The sequence below is a fragment of the Carcharhinus amblyrhynchos genome, chromosome 8, assembly GCF_965287045.1.
Source record: "Carcharhinus amblyrhynchos chromosome 8, sCarAmb.v2.hapA, whole genome shotgun sequence".
Classification (NCBI taxonomy): Eukaryota; Metazoa; Chordata; class Chondrichthyes; order Carcharhiniformes; family Carcharhinidae; genus Carcharhinus; species Carcharhinus amblyrhynchos.
In genome coordinates, this window is record NC_137331.1 from 12,537,560 (window position 1) to 12,558,413 (window position 20,854).

The window sequence follows — 20,854 nt, forward strand, 5'->3', positions numbered from 1 at the left end:
ATAAGGTCACTTTTGCTTTACCTTGTCACTTGGTGAATTCTTCTGCTTTGTCCCTTCCACTGACAACAATGTCACAAAGAGGTTGACCATCTCCTTAATCATCATAGAATCCCTACAGTGCAAAAGGAGGCCCTCAAGTCTGCACTGATCACAATTCCACCCACCCCTACAACCCTAGCTAGAACCCCTGACACTAAGGGGCAATTTAGCATGGCTAATCAAGCTAACACGCACATTTTTGGACTGTGGGAGTAAACCAGAGCATCCCCACACAGATACAGAGAGAACGTGCAAACTTCACACAGTCACCTGAAGCTGGAATTGAACCCGAGTCTCTGGTGCTGTGAGGCAGCAGTGCTAACCACTGTGCCGTATCTGATAACACTGAAGAAATGACCTGTAACGTGCTATGAATACAGCCCACAGGGCATTTTGCAGTACTGAAAGATAGTTTCATGAGTGGCAAAAACTGCAAGATATTGGCTTTGTTCTACTCATGGTACCTGAAGAGGGCTCTTTTGCGTGCCAAGCTTCATGGAGTCTGGAGTTATGAAATAATGCTGATACTTCATGGATTGTAGGAAGTGGCTGCTTGTCAGAAATGACCGTTTTGTTTATGACCTTAAGGTGAATGCATAATCTAGGTTTGCCATTTTTGCCTTGTGCGGTGACGAGATTTGATATTCAAGGTGATGATTTGATTTATTTAATGTTACCATCTGCTTCTTTTCAGTTCTTATAAGACTTTGGCACAGATTGCAAATGACAACCATCTCAAATTTTGTAAAATTGATGTGTTAACACAAGGAGCAGGACAGTAGCCCTTAATCTCTGTTAATCTATAAATAAGGAAACATATTGGCGTGCATAGCTTGCATCGTCAATCACAATGTGTGCTGTGTTGGAGTCCTCAGGTTTGACCGAAATCCTATTGAAAAGAAATGCCATGATAAGGCTTCTGCCTTTAGCTACATAGAAAGTGAATCTGTCTAGAGTGATGATTTTGTAGCAGACTGGAATTGTGATTGTTTTGAAAGGCTGAGCTGCCTTAAGATTGAAGAGTGTCTGTCATAGGAGTAAGAGAAAGTTGTGAAAAATTTCAACAGCAAACTTTGTCACTCAGAATTGATTGTTTTGCCCATTATGGATGGTAGAAATGCTGAGATACTTTCAATCTCGACTGAGTATTCTTGAACATGATCTGCTGCTTTAACAGCTGTTTACACATGCTGTATCTCACTCCGAGAAAGAGAACTCGCCCATGTTTCGAACCGATGAAGTCCTCTTCGACAACCAGCATATCTTTTGCAAAATGATTCCAATTTAAAGAGTTACTCTTTTTCCTTCCAGCTTGACATGGGATTTTAAAACCGTGAGCACTTCCACAATTCAAGGTATCTAACTTTTTAAATTCATTTATGGGTTGTGGACATTGTTGGCAAGGCCAACATTTATTGTCCATCCCTAGTTGTTGTTCAGAAAGTGGTGGTGAGCTGCCTTCTTGAACAGTTGCAGTTCCTGAGGTGTAGGTGCACTCTGAGCCGTTCAGGAGGGAATTCTAGGATTTTTACCTAGTGACAGTGAAAGAACAGCAATATATTTGGGAGTCAGGATAGTGAGTGACTTGGACGGGAATTTCCAGTTGGTGGTGTTCCCAGGTTGCTCTTGTCCTTCAAGGTAGTAGTGATCGTCGGTTTGGAAGTGCTGTCTAAGCAACCTTTGTGAATTCCTGCAGCGCCTCTTGTAGATGGTACACGTGGCTGCCACTGTGCATCAGTACTGGAGGGAATGAAGTCTATAGAAGGGGAAGTACTCAAGCAGGCTGCTTTGTCCAGGGTGGTGTTGAGCTTCTTGTTGCTGGAGCTGCAATCATCCAGGCAAATAGAGTGTAGAAACATAGAAAAAACTACAGATCAATACAGGCCCTTCAGCCCACAAAGTTGTGCTGAACTTGTCCCTACGTTACTAGATTTACCTATAACTCTCTATCTTACTAAGTTCCATGTACTTATCTAAAAGACTCAAAGACATTGCCGGCAGGCCATTCCACGCACCCACCACTCTGAGTGAAAAACTTATCCCTGACATCTCCTCTGTACCGACTCCCCAGCACCCTAAACCTGTGTCCTCTTCTGGCAACCATTTCAGCCCTGGGAAATAGCCTCTGTCCACTCGATCAATACCTCTCAACGTCTTATACACCTCTATCAGGTCACCCTCTCATCCTTTGTCTCTTCAAGGAGAAAAGGCCGAGCTCCCTCAACCTATCCTCAAAAGGCATGCTCCCCAATCCAGGCAACATCTTTGTAAACATCCTCTGAACCTTTTCTATGGCTTTCACATCCTTCCTGTAATGAGGCAACCAAAACTGAGCACAATACTCCAAGTGATGTCTGACCAGGGTCCCATATAGCTGCAGCATTATCTCTCGACTCCTAAACACAGTTCCTCGATTGATGAAGGCCAGTAAACCATATGCTTTCTTAACCACATCCTCTACCTGCGAAGCCAATTTGAGCATCCTATGAACTCGGACCCCAAGATCCTTCTGATCTTCCACACTGCCAAGAGTCCTAGCATTAATATTATATTCTGCCATCTTATTTGACCTGCCAAAATGAACCACTTCACACTTATCTGGGTTGAACTCCATCTGCCACTTCGCCCAATCTTGTATCCTACCAATGTCTCACTGCAACTTCTGACACCTCTCCACACTATCCACAACACCTCCAACATTTGTGTCATCAGCAAACTTATTAACCCATCCCTTCACTTCCTCATCCAGGTCATTTATAAAAATCACAAAGAGTAAGGGTCCCAGAACAGATCCCTGGGGCACTCCATTGGTGACCGACCTCCATGTAGAATGTGACCCATCTATAACCACTCTTTGCTTCATGGATCCAGAACTTCCTTGCCCACAAAAGGCAATGTCCCCTTGGATCCCATGCCCCCTCACTTTCTTAATAAGCCTCGCATGGGGCACCTTATCAAATGCCTTGCTGAAGTCCATATATACTACATCTACCACTCTTCCTTCATCAATGTGTTTAGTCACATCTTCAAAAAATTCAATCAGGCTTGTAAGGCATGATCTGCCTTTGACAAAGCTATGCTGACTATTCTTAATCATATCATATTATACCTCTCCAAATGTTCATAAATCCTGCCTGTCAGGATCTTCTCCATCAGCTTACCAACCACTGAGGTTAGATTCACTGCTCTACAATTTCCAGGGCTATCTCTACTCCCTTTCTTGAATAAAGAAACAACATCCGCGATCCTCTGGAATCTCTCCTGTCTCCATTGATGATGCAAAGATCATCGCCAGAGGCTCAGCAATCTCCTCCCTCACCTCCCACAGTAACCTGGGGTACATCTCATCCGCTCCCGGCGCCTTATCTAACTTGATGCTTTTCAAAAGCTCCAACACATCCTCTTTCTTAATATCTACATGCTCAAGTTTTTCAGTCCACTGTAAGTCTGCACTACAACCACCAAGATCCTTTTCCATATGAATACTGAAGTAAAATATTCATTAAGTACATCTGCTATTTCTTCCAGTTCCATACAAACTTCCCCACCGTCACACTTGATAGGTACTATTCTTTCACGTCTCATTCTCTTGCTTTTCACATACTTGTATAATGCCTTGGGATTTTCCCTAATCCTGCCTGCCAAGGCCTTTTCCCTGAGCCCACATCAAGGCTTAACCAATGGAGCACAGTGAGCATCAAAAATAGTCGCTTGTATAATCAAACACAGAACATATGAAAACAACAAATTTAAGTCCTAAGTCATAGCAATCTTAAGCCTCATAATTATTAACAAAAATAAATTAATACTTAATGAATGGCAAGAGACTGAGAAATGTGTGCATTCTGAGCCCTTGCACATGAATCTCGGGTGGTTAACACGTAGATACGGCAAATAATTAGGATGGCATGTTGAGTTTATTAAGTTTGTTTATTAGTGTCGCAAGTCAGCTTACATTAACACTGCAATGAAGTTACTGCAAAAATCCCCTAGTCTCTGTACTCCGACGCCTATTCCAGTAAACCGGTGGAGAATTCAGCATGACCAATGCATCCAACTAGCATGTCTTTCAAAGTGTGGAAGGAAACCAGTACACACTTTGACCAGGATGGTGCCCTGTATAAGGGCAATATGGCAGCTGGGGCAGTGGCATGCTCCTCCTGCCAGTTGTGGGCAATTAGGAAACAATCTAGTCTCCCTGACGACTCTGTCTGCAGGGAGTGTGTCCAGTTGCAGCTCCTCACAAACCGCATTGTTCGGTTTGGAGTGGCAGGTGGATGCAGTGCGGAGCATACAGGAGGCGTAGAGTGTGATGGACACTAGTTACGGGGACATTGTCACAACGCAGGTTCAGACAGGTAGATGAGTGACTGCCAGGAGAGGCAGGCAGGTGGAGTCTCCTGTGCCTGTACCTCTTTTTGGATGCTGTTGAGGGGGATAGCTTGTTAGGGGGAGATAACCGCAGCAGCCAGGCCTGTGACACCCCAGCTGGTTCTGCTGTGGGACAGGGTCAGACAAAGAGCAAGTGAGCAGTAGTAATAGAGAACTTGCTAGTTAGAGACACAGACAGGCATTTCTGTGGCTGCAATCAAGATTCCAGGATGGTGCGTTGCTTTCTTGGTGCCAGGGTGAAGGACATCTCTGAGCGATTGCAGGTCATTCTTAGGGGAGGGGGGGGGAGAGGGTGAGCAGCCAGTAAGAGTAGGAACAGGAGGATTAGGCATGCTGGTGCAGAGGGCAGGGATTTAGATTTTTGGATCATTGGGATTTTTTCTGGAGAAGGGCTGACCTGTTCAAGAGGGACGGGTTACATCTGAACTGGAGGGGGACTAACATCCTGGTGGGGAGATTTGTTGGAGCCACTCGGGAGGGTTTAAATTAATTTGGCGGGGGGGGAGGTGGGATCCAAAGCAGTAGGGAGACAGAAGAGGAGTTTGAGGACAGCACAGAAGTTAAAGAGAGCACATTAGTTAGTAAAGGCAGTGTCAGTAATGCTAGAACAAAAACAGCCCAGGAAACAGGCCCTTCGGCCCAACGAGCCCACACCGCCATCTTAACATTACCAGTCCCCCCCCTCCACCCATAACCCTTATCTATTGTTTTATGGCAATCCACATTGAGGGAAACTAATTTAGGGACAATTTATTACCTCCAATCTCCCTTTGGGGTGTGGGAGGAAACCGGAGCACCCGGAGAAAACCCGCGCAAGCGCGGGGAGAATGCGCAAACTCCCACAGACACCGGCCCAAATCCATGTGTCTGCACAGCAATCAGTGATAGTCACTGAGCTGTTGTCTTGCCCAGTATCTGGTCCAGTTTAGGCACACACTAACAACATGAAGCACTAGGCCAATCTCGAACAACCAAGAGAAGCCCAAGTATGACCCATGGCGTGTATGCCCCTCGTTGGACAACAATGTGGACCGACTTAAAACCTGTGAATTAAAAGATTAGTATCATTTCACAGCCTTTTACATTTCCAGGGACGTCCCAATGCTAATGAACCTTATTTAAAACAATCTCCTATATCCTCCCATCTCCAACCCACTCATGTGCCTGTCTAAGTAACTCTTAAACAACTCCAGCGTGCCTGCCTCCACCACCTTACTTGGCAGAGCATTCCATACCCCCACTACCCTCTGTGTGAAAAACCTCCCCCTAGTACCAGACAGATCAGGCAAAAGCAGGACAGAGAGCAAGGGAAGCCCAGATTAAACTGCATTTATTTCAATGCAGGGGGCCTGACAGGCAAGGCAAATGAACAAAGAACAACACAGCACGGGAGACAGGCCCTTCGGCCCAACAAGCCCGCGCCGCCATTTTAACAATGTGCTTTTCCCCCTCGCCTTTGACCCTTGTCTACTCTTATGGTACCCCCATTGGAAACCAGATTAAGGGGAGAGTAATTTAGGGACAATTTGTTACACCAATTCAGGGCACTGATGGGTACGTGCGACTGGGATATTATAGCAAATACTGAAACGTGGCTAAGGGAGGAACTGGACTGGCAGCTCAATGTTCCAGGGTACAGATGATATAGGAAAGATACAGGAGGGGGAGTTGCACATTTAATCGGGGGAAAGTATCACGGCTGTACTGAGAGGGGATATATCCAATGGTTCGGCCACTGAGTCTATATGGGTCAACCTGAGAAATAAGGGGGAAATCACATTGATAGGGTTGTACTATAGGCCCCCAAACAGTCAGCAGGAAATTAAGGAGCAAATATGTAAGGAGATTACAGATAGCCCCAAGAAAAACAGGGCAGTAATAGTCTGAGATGTTAATTTTCCCAATATTGACTGGGACAGTCATAGTATTCGAGGGTTGGATGGAGAGAAATTTGTTGAGTGTATTCAGGAGGAATTTCTCATTCAGTATGTGGATGGTCCAACCAGAGAGGGGGCAAAACTTGACCTCTCCTTGGGAAAGAAGGAAGGACAGATGACATAAGTGTTAGTGAGGAATCACTTTGGGACCACTGACCATAATTCTGTTAGTTTTAAGATAGCTATGGAGAACGATAGGTGCACCCCAAACGTTGAACTTCTAAATTGGGGCAAGGCCAATTTTGATGGTCTTAGATATAAACTTTCAGAAGTTAATTGGGGGAGTCTGTGGAACGGCAAAGGGATGTCTGGCATGCTTTCAAAAGCGTGTTAACAAAGGTTCAGGGTAAACACAGTCCTCTTAGAGTGAAGGGCAAGGCTGGCAGAAGTGGGGAACCCTGGATGACTCAGGATATTGAGACCCTGGTTAAGAAGAAGAAAGTGGCACATGACATGCATAGGCAGCTGGGATCAAGTGAAACCCTTAGAATATAGGGGGTGTAGGAGTAGAGTTAAGAGCGAAATCAGGAGGGCAAAGAGGGGGCATGAAATTGTTTTGTCAGATAAGGCAACGGAGAATCCAAAGAGCTCCTATAAATACATAAAGGGCAAAAGAGTAGCAAGGGAGAGAGTAGAGCCTCTTAAGGATCAACAAGGTCATCTATGTGCGGATCCACAAGAGATGGGTGAGATCCTAAATGAATATTTCTCATCAGTATTTACTGTTGAGAAAAGCATGGATGTTAGGAAACTTGGGGAAATAAGTAGCGATGTCTTGAGGAGTGTACATATTACAGAGAAGGAGGTGCTGGAAGTCTTAAAGCGCATCAGGGTAGATAAATCTGTGGGACCTGACAAAGTATATTCCAGGGCATTGTGGGAGGCTAGGGAGGAAATTGCGGGTCCCCTAGCTGAGATATTTAAATCATCGATAGTCACGGGTGAGGTGCCTGAAGATCAGAGCGTGGCAAATGTTGTGTCTTTGTTTAAAAAGGGCTGCAGGGAAAAGCCTGGGAACTACAGCCAGTGAGCCTCACATCTGTAGTGAATAAGTTGTTGGAAGATACTTTGAGAGATAGGACCTGCAGGCATTTAGAGATGCAAGAACTGATTAGGGACAGTCAGCATGGATTTGTGAGTGGAAAAATCATGTCTCACAAATTTAATTGAGTTTTTTGAAGGGGCAACCAAGAAGGTGGATGAGAGCAGTGCAGTTGATGTCTACATGGATTACATGGTGGGTTGTTGCATAAAGTTAAATCTCACAGGATCCAGGGTGAGGTATCTAAATGGATACAAAATTGGCTTCTTGACAGAAGCCAGAGGGTGGTTGTAGAGAGTTGTTTTTCAAACTGAAGGCCTGTGACCAGCAGTGTGCCTCAGGGATCAGTGCTGGGCCCACTGTTATTTCTCATTTATATTAAGGATTTGGATGAGAATATAGGAGGCATGGTTAGTAAGTTTGCAGATGACACCAAGATTGGTGGCATAGTGGACAGTGAAGAAAGTTATCTCCAATTGCAATGGGATCTTGATCAATTGGGCCAGTGGGTTGACGAATGGCAGATGGAGTTTAATTTAGACAAATGTGAGGTGATGCATTTTGGTAGATAGAACCAGGGCAGGACTCACTCAGTTAATGGTAGGGCATTGGGGAGAGTTACAGAACAAAGAGATCTAGGTGTACATGTTCAAAGTTTCTTGAAACTGGAGTCACAAGTGGACAGAGTGGTGAAGAAGGCATTTGGTGTGTTTCGTATCATCAGTCAGAATATTGAATACAGGAGTTGGAATGTCTTGTTGAAGTTGTACAAGACATTGGTAAGGCCACACTTGGAATACTGTGTGCAATTCCAGTCACCCTACTGTAGAAAGGTTATTATTAAACTAAAGAGAATGCAGAAAAGATTTACTAAGATGCTGCCGGGACTTGATGGATTGAGTCATAAGGGGAGGCTGAATAGACTGGGACGTTTTTCTCTGGAGCGTAGGAGGCTGAGGAGTGACCTTCTAGAGGTCTATAAAATAATGAGGGGCATAGACAAGGTAGATAGTGAATATCTTTTCCCAAAGGTATGGAAGTCTAAAACTAGAAGGCATAGGTTTAAGGTAAGAGGGGAGAGATGTAAAAGTGTCCAGAGGGGCACTTTTTTCACACAGAGGGTGGTGAGTATCAGAGGTAGTAGTAGAGGCAGGTACAATTATATCTGTTGAAAAGCATTTAGATAGTTACATGGGTACGATGGGTATAGAGGGATATGAGCCAAATGCGGGCAATTGGGATTAGCTTAAGGGTTTTTTAAAAAAAAGGATGACATGGAGAAGTTGGGCCGAAGGGCCTGTTTCCATGCTGTAAACTTCTATGACTGTATGACACCCAGAGGAAACATGGAGAGAACATGCACACAGACAGTAACCCAGGCTGGGAATTGAACTCAGGTCCCTGATGCTGTGAGGCAGCAGTGCAATCACTGTGCCACCCATTAAATGTTAAGTTCACTCCTGTTACAATTGGATTGCAGTATAAGAGTAAAAGATGTGTAGGGCATTGGTGAAGCCATTGTGTACAGCTGTGTTCTCTGTCCCCAAGTAAAAACAGTAAGAAGTCTGACAACACCAGGTTTAAGTTTGATAGTAAACTCACAAGCTTACTATCAAATAAATCGGTTGGATTTAAACCTGGTGTTGTCAGACTTCTTACTGTGTTTACCCCAGTCCAACGCCGGCATCTCCACATCCCAGGTAAAAACAACCAAGAGTGCAAAGAAGATTCAATGAACTTGTTCCAGGAATCTGTAGATTGTCTTAATAAGGAAAGATTGAAGTGGACAATTCAAATATAACCATGTGCTCCATCAATCTCAGTACCTTCCCTGATCATACAAACATGTGCATAACCCCATAACCACATCTATTCTCCACGCTCACTCAACCAGTAGACAATTGAGCATAATGTCCTAGATTTTAATCTGCAAGGAATGAGAGGGTTGGGGAGCATGTGATGGGAGGTCAGCTCCAATCTGCCAAGCACAGCATTCACTCCAGTTCATTAGACTGCATCAGGAGAGACGTATTGCCAACTAACGCACTCAATTACTTCTTGTCCACTGGTTTCCTGTGCCTCCTGAAACGCACCATTGAAAACAAACTGCAATTGAAGAGGAAATTGGAAAAAAATTACTAAGAAATATTCAGTACTCGCAATAGTTTTCTTATCTTGGGTCTGTTCACAGTAGTAGTGCTGAGTGGTTGCTTAATATACTTTGGATGTTTCTTCAACACTTTGGAGCCCTGGTCAACCAAATTAGTTGTAGTGGCGTCTTAGATTGGAACTCGCATACAAAGAGTAAGACTGGGAATGGAACAGGCAAAAGAACAAATCCGGAGTGCAACATGATGGGAGTGAAGAGCAAGGCTGACTTGGGGTAGGGTAGAACGAGTGGGGCCATTGGCGAGGGCGGGAGCAGAGTGGGCATGGGCAAGGTTGGGGGTGGAGCAGGCATTAGGTGGGGCGGTGGGCGAGGCTGAGAGTGGAGGGCGAGGCTGGGGGTGGCACGTTGACCTCTGAGGCTGTAAACTAAATGGGAGGAAATAAAATTCATAGTGACATCACTTCACGTGGTGTGCAGAGATGAGTACAGAGGCAAACGTTTAACTGATGTAATCCATCCACACCAGCCACATACCAGGTGGCACGGTAGCACAGTGGTTAACACTGCTGCTTCACAGTGCCAGGGACCCAGGTTCGATTCCCGGCTTGGGCACTGTCTGTGCACGTTCTCCCCGTGTTTTCATGGGTTTTCTCCGAGTGCTCTGGTTTTCTCCCACATTCTGAAAGACATGCTGGTTAGCTGCGTTGGCCCGAAGAGGTGCCAGATTGTGGCGACTAGGGGAATTTCACAGTAACTGCATTGCAATGTTAATGCAAGCCTTACTTGTGACTAATAAATAAACCTTAACTTAAATTATCCAGTATAGATGATAAATTAGTTGATGGGAAATATTCAACCTGGAGTTCAGTTACAAGTGGTGTACCTCAAGGATCTGTTTTGGGGCCACTGCTGTTTGTCATTTTTATAAATGACCTAGATGAGGGTGTAGAAGGATGGATTACTAAATTTTGACGACACCAAAGTCGGAGGAGTTGTAGACAGTGAGGATGGATGTTACAGTTTGCAGAGGGACATAGATAAGCTGCAGAGCTGGGCTGAGAGGTGGCAAATGGAGTTTAATACAGAAAAGTGTGAGGTGATTCACTTTGGTAAGAGTAACAGGAGTACAGAATGTAGGGCTAATGGAAGGACTCTTAGTAGTGTTGACAAGCAGAGAGATCTCTGTGTACATGTGCATAGCTCCCTGAAAGTTGGCACCCAGGTTGATAAGGTTGTAAAGAAGGTGTACGGTGTGTTAGCTTTTATTGGTAGAGGGGTTGAATTTCGGAGCCGTGAGATCATGTTACAACTGTACAAAACTCTGGTGCAGCCACACTTGGAGTATTGCGTACGGTTTTGGTCACCGCATTATAAGAAACATGTGGAGGCATTGGAAAGGGTGCAGCGGAGGTTTACCAGGATGTTGCCTGGTATGGTGGGAAGGTCTTATGAAGAAAGGCTGAGGGACTTGAGGTTATTTTCATTAGAGAGAAGGTTGCGAGGTGACCTTATTGAGGCATACAAGGATTAGATAGGGTGGACAGTGAGGGCCTTTTCCCTCGGATGGTGATGGCTAACATGAGGGGACATAGCTTTAAATTAAGGGGTGGTAATTATAGGACGGATGTCAGAGGTAGGTTCTTTACTCAGAGGGTAGTAAGGGCGTGGAATGCCCTGCCTGCAGCAGTTGTGGACTCGCCAACTTTAAGGGCGTTCAAATGGTCAGTTGGTAGGCATATGGATAACATTGGAATAGTTTAGGTTAGAGGGTCATTAGATTGGTTCCACTGGTCGGTGCAACATCGAGGGCCGAAGGGCCTGTACTGCGCTGTAATGTTCTATGTTCTAAATTAATCATATAATTTAGTGCAGTTCGGATTAAATCCGGTCTCAGGGAATATAGTTTAACATTACTTAGGAGGGTGCTGACATTAAAGGATTCCTACATTTTTTCATTAAAGTATGTCACAATAGTCAAGTAAAAACATTTATGTTAACCTATGAAATTTATTTCATAAAGCTTCTTACAAAATGCATTTCTCTACAACAATCAATAAAATATCTGTATATTAACACAACAGTTCTGTTGTTGCTAAACAGGAAGGTGAAGGATGGATATGAGGAGTGGGGAGGGGGAAAAGAATGGGAGAAGGAGGGGGGGACGGAGAAAAGGAGAGCGGGAAGGGTTTGGATTTTACATGTAGCCTGACTCTTCCATGTCTGTATCAAAGTCTCAAGTGAATAAATGTGATGTTCCAGCAGTGGTGGAACATGACTCCAAATTTTCAAGCTGCACTGGGTTCTGTAATACCTAGTTCACATCAGTTTACTTGCTTATGTCATCTTAAGTGTTACACTTTCCGAAAGCATTTGAACTAGCCACGTTGCATAAGGATCAACATTGCATCAGGAATTGGGATAAATATTACAGGAGACTTGCATATATCATCTTAAGTGATATACTTTCTTGAAGCATTTGGACTAGCCAAGTTACACAAGGATCAACATTACGTCAGGGAAACTCTTAAAACAGTAAAAAAAAAACCTGGTTAAAATATATTGCAAAATCCTAATGCTAAAATTCATTCCAGGGACTGACATCCATGTTGTTAAATATGAACAAACACTTTTAATGGAATTAGTTATCGTGACAAAATTGTGTTTCTAAAAAAAGTTTTTGAAAACTTTTCGTACTTTACTTGTATGTTAAAAATTTTTTTTAAAACACAGACCAAAATAGTAACCAACCCAAAGAATGTCTGGTGCATCTATGCACTGCAGCCAGACCAGAAATAAAAGTGCAAATAAATGAGCAAAAACTCACCAAACACCAGTGCAAGCAGTGGAGGTTTCAGCACAACTGTGGTTTAGCAGTTCAGAAGTGGTAACTTTCAGAACTTTGATCAGAAGTTTAAAATTGGCACTGTTTCAACATGTATGCAGTGGGACGTCTGTGAACGTCCCATACGTGTCCAGCACTTAACCAACTAACCTGGTATCTCACACCAGAAGTTACACCTCAATGATTCAATTAGTTTAAAAGACCTTTGTCCAGTTTTTAAAACACAGTGGTAGTACAGTGGTTAGCACTGCTGCTTCACAGCTCCAGGGACCTGGGTTCGATTCCCAGCTCGGGTCACTGTCAGTGTGGATTTTGCATATTCTCCTCGTGTCTGCGTGGGTTTCCTCTGGGTGCTCTGGTTTCCTCCCACAGTCCAAAGATGTTAGGTTGATTGGCCATGGTTAAAATTGCCCCTTAGTGTCCTGGGATGTGTAGGTTAGAGCGATTAGTGGGTAAATGTGTAGGGATATGGGGGTAGGGCCTGGGTGGGATTGTGGTCGGTGCAGACTCGATGGGCCGAAGGGCCTCTTTCTGCACTGTAGGGTTCTATGATTCTATGAACATTAGAAATAGCCATGAGCACACCGATATGTTACATATATACGTTATAGAAAGTGTACACTGTGAGGTCGTAATCCCCTCTACAATTCTTTCCCACATTGTTGAATTTTTTTTTTAATTGTCAGTCATTGATGTCAACATTTCCAATATCCACAAATGAGATTTTATAGTATGATTAAAGTTATATATTTGATGGTTACTTGGCTGTTGATGTTTTTGTTTTAAGAACTTGGACCGTCTTAAAAATATCCAGATGTTTTTACCTTGCAAAAAAGTTTTCAAATCTCGCTATGTATTTTATGTATTCAGTTCTACCCTGAGTGTGTGCTGCTTGTAGAATATTCCTGCGCACAATCTAGATAACAGAAATTGAAGGAAGAAGGGTGAATGATTTCATCCTGTGAATATTTTAAAGGCTTTCTTTATTTTCTCTGGGATTGGATGAAAGAAATAGGTGATTGAATTGTCAAAGCTTTACTTCAGGCAAGTGATGACAGAATGCACTTATCTGTTATGAATTGCTCAGTCAACACTTCATAGGCAACACATATAATCACGATCCTTTTGTTAGGGGAATAATAGCCTTTGGGGCATATATTCATCTTAAAGTTAAATTTAAATATAGATCTGTCTATGTTTCTGGTCTAGGTTTTCAGAATATAAACAATCATATGTGAGCATTCTTATGTTTGTTATGGAGATTTGTTTATTACAGATTGCTTAAGGACAGGTTTATTTTTAATTTATGAAAGGATAAAAAAATGTGTATATGAGTTCTCTCTTTCACAGTGGGACTCTAACACTGTGTACCTTCCAGCCCACTATTTTCATCTGTAATTTTAAGAAGTGGATAATTTATGATTAGACATCTTAAGGGGGAGGTGGTGGCATTGCCACTGGACTAATAATCCTGAGATCTAGGGTAATACCCTTGGAACCCTGGTTCAAATCCCACCACAGCAGATGTGAAAGTTGAATTTAATGAATGTCGAAACAAATTGTATGCAGACTTGAAAAGTAATGGGGCACTTGAACTTAGTGGAGTAAAGATGGAGGCCAAATCAGGGGGAATAATAATGGTGTGAGATATGAAAAGTTTTGGTAAGAACAAGGGCACTAAAAGTGGAAATGAGACCATAATTGAGCAGTTTGATAGCATGGCGTCACAGTGGTTAGCAACAGGGGCCTGGGTTTGATTCCCGGCTTGGGTCACTGTCTGTGCAGGGTCTGAACATTCTCCCATCGTCTGCGTGGTTTCCTCCGGGTGCTTCAGTTTCCTTCCACAATCCAAAAGATGTGCTGGGCAGGTGTATTGACCATGTTAAATTCTCCCTCCGTGTACCCAAGCAGTGCCACCGTGTGGTGACTAGGAGATTTTTCACAATAACTTGATCGCAATGTTAATGTAAGCCTACTTGTGACAATAATAAATAGACTTTAGTGTCATGGAGAACTGAAGATCAAAGGCTAGTGAAGCGGAGGGGAAGGGGATGGAAATGTTGATGGCGTGTGAGTCTGTGAAACACCAGGAAAGCTCAAGGTTCCCATCAAAAACAACGGAAGGAAAAGAAACTTGAGATAGGCTGCAGGATTAACACCTTATAGTCGTAATATGTTGTAAATTAAGTAATGACACCTCACTTACAGATGAGTGTGGTGTTGAACAGAAAAAATTTACAAATGTCAGCCCAAAGGTAAGAAGCCAATCTCAGCTGAGGCAGAGAAAGTGGTGCTAGATTGACTGATTTTGGTTTGTGGAGGGGAGCCTTGGCTAGGCTTGTCCTCCTTGTGACTTCTGCTGGAAGTTCATGCACGTGAGTGCACGGTATTTAGGCAATAAATAATCGAGGGTAGCAGGTAGTGATGGCAAATACCTTCAGAAGGGGAAGAAAGGAAATTGCTGAGAACGTTTTAAGCATTTACAAACAATCCTTGCCTGTCTCTACATGAAGCCCCTGACAGCACTCTTATTAATTGGACAGAGGTAATTCAAGGCCAGAAATCTGATCCCTGTATTATTCAAGGATACAGTTTCAGACGTAACTCAGCTACAGTAACATTACAGACCCGATTAGATGCAAAGCTGGAGCTCGAGGACTTGGCATAGCCATAGCTGGTGTCTGTTTTTCAGTTTCGTCATGTCTCCCATCTACTTCAACACTGTTTCCATTCGGTTGCAGCTCCAGAAGCTCAAGCGCTCGTTGTCGTTCAAAGCAAAAGGTCTCAGGAGTAAAAGCGCCGAAAACTTCTTCCAGCGGACGACCAGCGAGACAAAGCTGCAAGTGGAGCTGCTGCCTGGAGTCAGTTCCAGCACTGGACAGCTTCCAGTCTCAGAAAGTCAAACATCCACCCCAACCAAAACTCCGAGGCAGGCTGAAAACAGGACACATTCCTTCCTGGAGTATATCTTCAAGAAACCAACCTTCTGTGATACCTGTAACCACATGATTGTTGGTAAGCCGTTCCATCTGTGCAATGAGGTGTGCAAGCCTGTTGATATTGTTTGTGATAATAAGGGTGAATTTCTGGTCAATAGTTGTTGTTAGCAAGTATTATCCATCCTTCAAATGATATGTTGTGGAGTTCTACTGCACCAAATATGAGTTATTTTGTAGGCAATGGAAGAGTTAATTTTCTAATATAAGTTCTGATACCAAAGCAGCAATGTAAGAACATTAAATGAGTAAATAAATATTGGGAGTATTTAAATACTTATCCCCGACTCTGTATTTTGAGTACCCCAGCCGAATGGTTCAAAACTATAGGTTTTGGTCAGCAGTGTTTTTCTGGAGGTTTGCAGAGTCAAAGGCAGGTATTGTACACAGCGTCCTAGAGTTAAAATCCAAATGGTTATGGTTTCAACACCTGAATACTTGTGAAAGCATAGTGCACCGGTTTAACAAATTCAGGTTAAAATGTTTGCTTGTGAGTTGAACGTACTAGGCAACAATGAATTCAGTTAAGAGATAACTCGGAACAAAGTTACTGGATGCAGTTGAGCTCCCAAAGTTGAACCCTACAAGAGAAATCACCTTTGCTGAATTTTTCTGATAATGGGGGCTCACCTCCCAGCATAATGTTTTTCTCTTTTAATTCACAGGTTTTAAGCCTTGTTGTCCAACGAGGGGCATACACGTGATGGGTCGTACTGGGGCTGCTCTTGGTTGTTCGAGATTGGCCTAGTGCTTCATGTCGTTAGTGTGTGCTTAAACTGGACCAGATGCTGGGCAACACGACAGCTCAGTGACTATCACTGTTTGCTGTGCAGACACATGGATTTGGGCCGGTGTCTGTGGGAGTTTGCGCATTCTCCCCGTGCTTGCGTGGGTTTTCTCCGGGTGCTCCAGTTTCCTCCCACACCCCAAAGATGTGCTATTAGGCTGATTGGAAGTAATAAGTTGTCCCTAAATTAGTTTCCCTCAATGTGGATTGCCATAAAACAATAGATAAGGGTCATGGGTGGAGGGGGGCGATGGGTAATGTTAAAATGGCGGCGCGGGCTCGTTGGGCCAAAGGGCCTGTTTCCCGGGCTGTTTTTTGTTCTTTCTTTGTATTCAAAGTATAGGACAAGAAGACATCCCTGCCCACTCCAACTGCCCCACAACCAACTTATACTCCAACGAGCATCGGCTGCAGGCAGGTCTTCACCCCTCACTTGGGAGGAAGTCAGTGTAAGGGTCGTGGAGTATAAGGAAGATCCACAGTCAGCTGTTGGGGGCGGGGGTGGGGCGTTAGGAGGGAGTTTCTAATTGAGGCGGCTACCGAAAATCAAACTTTGATTCCTTCTGGTCTTCCCCCAAACAGATTTGATATTCCTGCCAGCCTAAAAATTGAGCCCGGGTGGAAATAACCCTAAATGACATTAAATAGCTAAGGGCAAGGGCAGGCTTCTCATGTGAGATCTCGCCCACCCCAGTGTAAAATTGCTGTGTGATCGAGTGTGCGGGAAATGGGAGGAAATTCTGTCACTGCAATTTCATTCATTCCCACCCAAAAACTCAGCAAGGGGGGGGGTATCAAATTAGGCCCCTTGTTTCCAAAGGAAGATACTTTACTGAAAGGTGCAAGAATTCACCTGAAATTATTTGCTTGTTGCCTATTAAGGAGTTGTGTGGTCGTCATTAATAATTTTTTTTGATATGAACTTTTCCACTCTTACTGAACTTATCTTTCCCGAAACCTGACCCTGCCAACTCCAGTGAAATGTTTATACTGAACAGCCTCATAGAGTCGTAGAGGTTTACAGCATGGAAACAGGCCCTTTGGCCCAACTTGTCCGTTTTTTAAAACCCCGAAGCTAATCCCAATTGCGTGCATTTGACCCACATCCCTCTATACCCATCTTACCCATGTAACCGTCTAAATGCTTTTTAAAAGATAACATTGTACCCACTTCTACTACTACCTTTGGCAGCTTGTTCCAGACACCACCCTCTGTGTGAAAAAATTGCCTCCTGAACCCTTTTGTATCTCTCCCCCACACTTTAAAGCTATGCCGTCTAGTTTTAGACTCCCCTACCTTTGGGAAAAGATATTGACTTCCTAGCTGATCTATGCTCATTATTTTATAGTCCTCTATAAGATCACCCCTCAGCCTTCTACATTCCAAAGAAAAAAGTCCTCGTCTATCCAGCTTCTCCTTATAACTCAAACCATCAACTCGTGGTAGCATTCTAGTAAATCATTTCTGCACTCTTTCTAGTTTAATAATATCCTTTCTATAATAGGGTGACCAGAATTGCACACAGTATTCCAAGTGTGGCCTTACCAATGTCTTGTACAACTTCAACAAGACGTCCCAACTGCTGTATTCAGTGTTCTGACCAATGAAACAAAGCATGCTAAATGCCTTCTTCACCACTCCATCCACCTGTGACTCCACTTTCAAGGAGCTAAGAACCTGTATTCCTAGATCTTTGTTCTATAACTCTCCCCAGTGCCTTATCGTGAACTGAGTAAGTCCTGCCGTGGTTCAGTCTACCAAAATGCATCACCTCACATTTATCTAAATTAAACTCCATCTGCCATTCGTCAGCCCACTGGCCCAATTGATCAAGATACTATCACAATCTGAGATAACTACCTTCACTGTCCATTATGTCACCAATTTTGGTGTAATCTGCAAATTTACTAACCATACCTCCTATATTCTCATCCAAATCATTAATATAAATGACACATAACAGAGGACCCAGCACTGATCCCTGAGGCACACCGCTGGTCACAGGCCTCCAGTTTGAAAAACAATCCCCTATAACCACCCTCTGGCTTCTGTCATCAAGCCAATTTTGTATCCATTTAGCTCCCTCACCCTGGATCCTGTGAGATTTAACTGTGCGACAACCTACCATGCGGTACCTTGTCAAAGGCCTTGCTAAAGTCCATGTAGACAACATCAACTACACTGCCCTCATCTATCTTCTTGGTTACCCCTTCAAAAAACTCAATCAAATTTGTGAGACATGATTTTTCTCTCACAAAGCCATGCTGACTGTCCCTAATCAATCCTTGTGTCTCTAAATGCTGCAGACCCCGTCTCTCAAAATATCTTCTAGCAATTTACCCACCACAGATGAGGCTCACTGACCTGTAGTTCCCAGGCTTTTCCCTGCAGCCCTTTTTAAACAAAGGCACAACATTTGCCACTCTTCAGTCTTCAGGCACCTTATCTGTGACTATTTGTGACCATGGAAACCAGAACTAGAGGCCAGGAAACCAGAACTAGAGGCCAGAAAACCAGAACTAGAGGGCACAGCCTCAAAATAAGGTGGGGGGTGCAGGTTGCAGTTTAGAACAGAGTTGAGGAGGAACTTCTTCACTCAAAGGGTGGTGAATTTCTGGAATTCTCTGTCCGTTGAAGTGGTGGAGGCTGCCTAGTTGAATATATTTAAGTCACGGGTCGATAGATTTCTGATAGACAAGGGAATTAAGGGTTATGGGGAGAAAGCAGAAAGGTGGAACTGATCCACGTCAGATCAGCTATGATCTTATTGAATGGCGGGGCAGGCTCGAAGGGCTGGATGGCCTACTCCTCCTATTTCTTATGTTCTTATGATGATTCAAATATCTCTTCCAGGGAACCCACAATTTCCTCCCTAGCTCCCATGATGTCCTGGGATATACTTTCACCAGATCCCAAGGATTTATTTATCTTTGTGCTTTAAGACTTCCAAGTTGTCTGTAATATGTAAACTCCTCAAAACATCACTATTTATTTCCCCAAGTTCCTTAACTCCATGCTTTTCTCATCAGTAAATATTGATGAAAAATATTCATTTAGGATCTTACCCATCTCTTGTGGATCTGCACATAGGTGACCTTGTTGATCCCTAAGAGACCCTAGTTATTCTTTTGGCCTTTATGTATTTATGAAGTTCTTTGCCTTATCTGCCAAAACAATCTCATGTTCCTATTTGTCCTCCTCCCTTTACTGCTACACCCCATATACTCTGAGGGATTCACTTGATCCCAGTTGCTTATGCACGTCATGTGCCCCCTTCTTCTTGACCAGAGCCTTAATATCCCGAGTCACTAAGAAGACTGTGCTTATTCTGAACCCTGGTTAACACACTTTTGAAAGTCCCCCACTTACCAGACATCCTTTTGCCTTCCCACAGATTCCCCCAATTAATTTTTGAAAGTTCCTGCCTGATACCATCAAAGTTGGCCTTGCCCCAATTTAGAATTTTAACTTTTGGGCCAGACCTATCATACTCCATAGCTATCTTAAAACTAATAGAATTATGATCACTGGTCCCAAAGTGATCCCTGAGTAACACTTCTGTCACCTGTCTTTCCTTATTTCCCAAGAGGAGGTCAAGTTTTGCCCTCTCTCTAGTTGGGCCATCCACGTACTGAATGAAAACTTCCTCCTGAATACACTCAACAAGTTGCTTTCCATCCAAGCCTCTAATACTATGGCTGTCCCAGTCAGTGTTGGGAAAGTTAAAATCCCCAGCTATTACCACCCTATTTTTCTTGGAACTATCTATAGTCTCCTTACATATTTGCTTCTCCATTTCCTGCTGACTATTTGGGGGCTGTAGTACAACCCTATCAAAGTGATTTCCCCCTTCTTATTTCTCAGTTCTACCCATATAGTTTCAGTGGCTGAACCCTCAGATAGACAACTTTTTTTTTGGTTAGAGGAGGAAGTAGGGAGGGAAACACTGAAGTAGTGTTTGGGGTTTAACTGTCCCTTTACAACAGCTCCTCCACAAATCACCTTCTGGTAGTAATGACTGCACCTATGCAAATCTTACCTGCAACAATCAATCACCTTTGCCACTCTACTGCCCTCACCTGGAGAGTGTCTTCTGGAAATCCACCTTCTGGTAGCAGTGACTGCATTTATGCAAATCTTACCTGCAACAGCCAATCACCTTTGCCACTCTGCTGCCCTCACCTGGACACCTCCTTAACCTGGGAACTGGAATAAGCCATTCAGCCCCTGAACCTGCACAGGCATTCAAAGTTAATGTATGCTTAACTCCATTTACTTTCATTATCCTGGGCGGGGAGCAGTTCCAGATTCCTACTGCCCTTTGTATTGAATTCTTCTAGGTTTTGCTTCTTAATGGCCTGACTCTGATTTTAAGATCATATCCTGTTGTCGGTGATTTGCCCACCAGGGGAAATAGTTTTTTATGTCTACCCTATCAAATAATTTTATCATTTCAATTGCCATGACCAGATCTTCCATCAAGAGGAATATCCGTCAAGTTTACTCAGCCTGTCTTCTCCTCATCTCATTCTAGTTAATCTGCACCATATCCCACCCAAAGGCAAAATGTCCTTCGCCAGGTCCATTGCTCAGATTCCAGATGCAGCCTGGTCCAGGCTCAAAACAATTGCAGCAAAATCTCTCCCTCTTTCTATTCTCACCTTTTGGTGATTAAGGTCAAGATCAACATATTATTCATCTTTTTCAT

General features: G+C 43.6%; 1 protein-coding gene across 1 annotated transcript in view; it reads left to right on the forward strand.

The window, feature by feature from the left end:
- stac (SH3 and cysteine rich domain) overlaps positions 1 to 20,854 on the forward strand; it is a 157,637-nt gene that overhangs the window by 50,948 nt on the left and 85,835 nt on the right. The window contains exon 2 of the mRNA XM_080193691.1: positions 15,104 to 15,377. Within this exon, the coding sequence (XP_080049817.1) occupies positions 15,104 to 15,377 (274 nt within the window). The remainder of the gene's footprint in view (positions 1 to 15,103; positions 15,378 to 20,854) is intronic.